The 2,885-nt window shown below is 53.2% G+C and overlaps 1 protein-coding gene across 1 annotated transcript; it reads left to right on the top strand.

The window, feature by feature from the left end:
* Positions 1 to 373: 373 nt before the first annotated feature.
* On the top strand, positions 374 to 1,253 carry LOC142794779 (histone H2A-like). The gene has a single exon (XM_075885947.1). The coding sequence runs from the start codon at positions 794 to 796 to the stop codon at positions 1,166 to 1,168; it is 375 nt and encodes a 124-aa protein (XP_075742062.1). The 5' UTR covers positions 374 to 793; the 3' UTR covers positions 1,169 to 1,253.
* Positions 1,254 to 2,885: the final 1,632 nt, after the last annotated feature.

Here is a 2,885-nt window from a genome sequence, read left to right as displayed (position 1 = left end):
TGGACATGGCCTTGCTGGAGACACCAGTGTCGGGGTGCACCTGCTTCAGCACCTTATAGATGTAGATGGAGAAGCTCTCCTTCCTGCGGCGCTTCTTCTTCTTCTTGTCCGTGGCGCGCACATTCTTCTGCGCCTTGCCGGCCTTCTTGACGGCTTTGCCAGACGGTTGGGGAGGCATGATTTCACACAACACGCACGCGAGACCAGAGTCGAATGCGCGTGTCCCCCCGTCTCGCCGCGCTTAAATATGAGCGAGGGGTGTTGACGAGATCAGCACAACGCGCGCGCCCCATTGGTTCGCACGGCTTCTCTCTCTCACACTCTCATCCGTTCCCCGCGAGCGGCGGCGCGCGATGGTGGCAACGGAAACCATTCGAGGATTCGCTCGCAGGATTTCAAGCTGGACGGTTGTGCCCTCGCGATCTCCGACTTCAGCGTAGCTCCCGCCGACTGGTTCGCCCTCCGCGGTCTCCTGACGCCGTGTAGCTCTCGCACTGTGGCACCCCGCCCTTGGACTGCTTCGACCGGATCCCCACTTTCCTATCTCCTTCTTTTTCCTCTCGTTGGCTGTCTTCTTCTGCTTCTACTTTCCTTCTATCCTTTTTATCCCTCCTTCACCCCACCCCTATAAGGCACTGCGCCGTGTCGCCTGAAGGCAGACAGAAATTAGGTGCCTTTTTCCTCTTCATTGTAACCACTACCACCACCACCATTCGAGCACGGCTCTCATCTCAGAAGGCAGCAGCTTTCTTGTTTTCGGCAACCGGCGTCGTACCAAGCGAAAAGCAACACCATGTCCGGACGTGGCAAGGGCGGCAAGGCGAAAGGCAAGAGCAAGACCCGTTCTAGCCGCGCGGGGCTTCAGTTCCCCGTGGGCCGTATTCACCGCCTCCTACGCAAGGGAAACTACGCCGAGCGCGTCGGAGCTGGCGCTCCGGTCTACCTGGCTGCCGTACTCGAGTACCTGGCCGCCGAGGTGCTCGAGCTGGCGGGCAACGCCGCTCGTGACAACAAGAAGACCCGGATCATCCCCCGTCACTTGCAGCTCGCCATCCGCAACGACGAGGAGCTGAACAAACTGCTTTCCGGCGTCACCATCGCGCAGGGCGGTGTGTTGCCCAACATTCAAGCCGTGCTTCTTCCAAAGAAGACGGAGAAGAAGGCGTAAGCGAGCACCCCTTCCGCGCGCTCGCCGCATTCCCCAAACGGTCCTTCTAAGGACCACCCAAACAGGTGACGCGGCCGTGTTTCGCTTCGCAGTCACGATGGCTCTGTTCGTACCCTCAAGCGTGTTTGTTTTTCTATACTTTATATATATTTCCTCGCGACATCAGTTAGCCACAAGTGCGCGACGCCAAATGCTGCAAAGAGACAACCAAATCACGCAGCTCGGCACCGAAAAAGACAGAAAAGAGCATGTAAGCGTTGTCATTTCTCATTAAAAAAAAAAAAAAAAAAGCTCCACACGTAACCGTCTATCCTTACGATGACACCTGAACGGGTCAGCACAGGGACAGAGTAAATTTAATACCTTTGAATAGAAAAACAAACGTAAGGTAAAAAAAAAAAGAGAGAGAGAGAGAGAGAACCCGCCGTTAGCGCATTCCATTTGGTGCTTCTAACACAATTTATTTCGTCTATCTTGCTAGGCAGCGCAGCCACTATTACACAGAACACACAACACAAGCGCTTAACTTCAACTAAACGTTTATTGCAAAAAAAAAAAAAAAAAATTGTCCAGAATATGGCACAAAAACTTGTTCAGCTTCAAAAGAAATGAAAGGAAATGACACGCGATGATTTCGAGTGTGTTAGTGCACTCTCTATCGCGCTCACGCGGAAAGAACTGTTTTTTGGATGGGGTGATAGAGAATAACAGACAGTAATGTGCGGGACTGGCACGTGTGCTTTTTGTTGTCTACCTTTTACTATTCTTTTTCTCTGTTCACCCCCTTTATAAACTCTGACGTTTGCAATGAAAGTTCAGTTGAAGTTAAGCGCTTGTGTTGTGAGGTCTGTGTAATAGTGGCTGCGCTTCCTAGCGAGATGGATCCTTACCAACTGGCCCGATACAATTGTTTATTTCGTCTCTCGGTAAAACTTCATCACCTCCTACGAGTGCACCCAAAAGTTGCGCCGGGGTCCAGCAGCCCAAGTCACCATGGCGTTACGCAAACAGAAGCCCTCAAAAACACCTTACAAGCGGCGGGCAAAAAGGTAAACACATAAATGAAATTGACACACCACAGGGTCGCAGCACGGCTGCTGCACACACACCGACTGAAGCTAGCCTACCTTTTCTCTGTCTACTCATAATGATACACACTTTTACCTTGAATTTGTCAAAGCTGAGCCATTTCTTCGTAATAACGACGCGCCGACGTTCCGTTCTTCCGCGCGCTAGACAACGGCAGCCACGTACGTACAAAACATGACAGCAAAAGAGGGTGCGGCCGGAGTACGTGGCCTGGAGTGGTCTCGTAGCCAAAGCAGACACGTTGGTGGTCCTGAGAAGGACCGTTTGTTGTTGCTTGCCTGTCGACCGAAGCGCAGGGAGCAGCCCAACTTAGGCGCGCTCACCGCGAATGCGCCGAGCCAGCTGGATGTCCTTTGGCATGATGGTGACGCGCTTAGCGTGGATGGCGCACAGGTTGGTGTCTTCGAAAAGACCAACGAGGTAGGCCTCGCTAGCTTCCTGTAGGGCCATCACGGCAGAACTCTGGAAACGGAGGTCCGTCTTGAAGTCCTGAGCGATTTCCCGCACCAGGCGCTGAAAGGGAAGCTTGCGGATCAGCAGTTCGGTCGACTTCTGGTATCGGCGAATTTCACGCAGGGCCACGGTTCCAGGCCTGTAACGGTGAGGTTTCTTCACCCCGCCTGTGGCA

The sequence above is a fragment of the Rhipicephalus microplus genome, unplaced genomic scaffold (genome assembly GCF_043290135.1).
Source record: "Rhipicephalus microplus isolate Deutch F79 unplaced genomic scaffold, USDA_Rmic scaffold_499, whole genome shotgun sequence".
Lineage (NCBI taxonomy): Eukaryota > Metazoa > Arthropoda > Arachnida > Ixodida > Ixodidae > Rhipicephalus > Rhipicephalus microplus.
This window is presented reverse-complemented; position numbering and strand designations above follow the sequence as displayed.

Bases quoted from the DNA above. Each gene is read 5' to 3' on its own strand.
- LOC142794779 (XM_075885947.1), top strand. From the start codon at position 794: ATGTCCGGACGTGGCAAGGGCGGCAAGGCGAAAGGCAAGAGCAAGACC.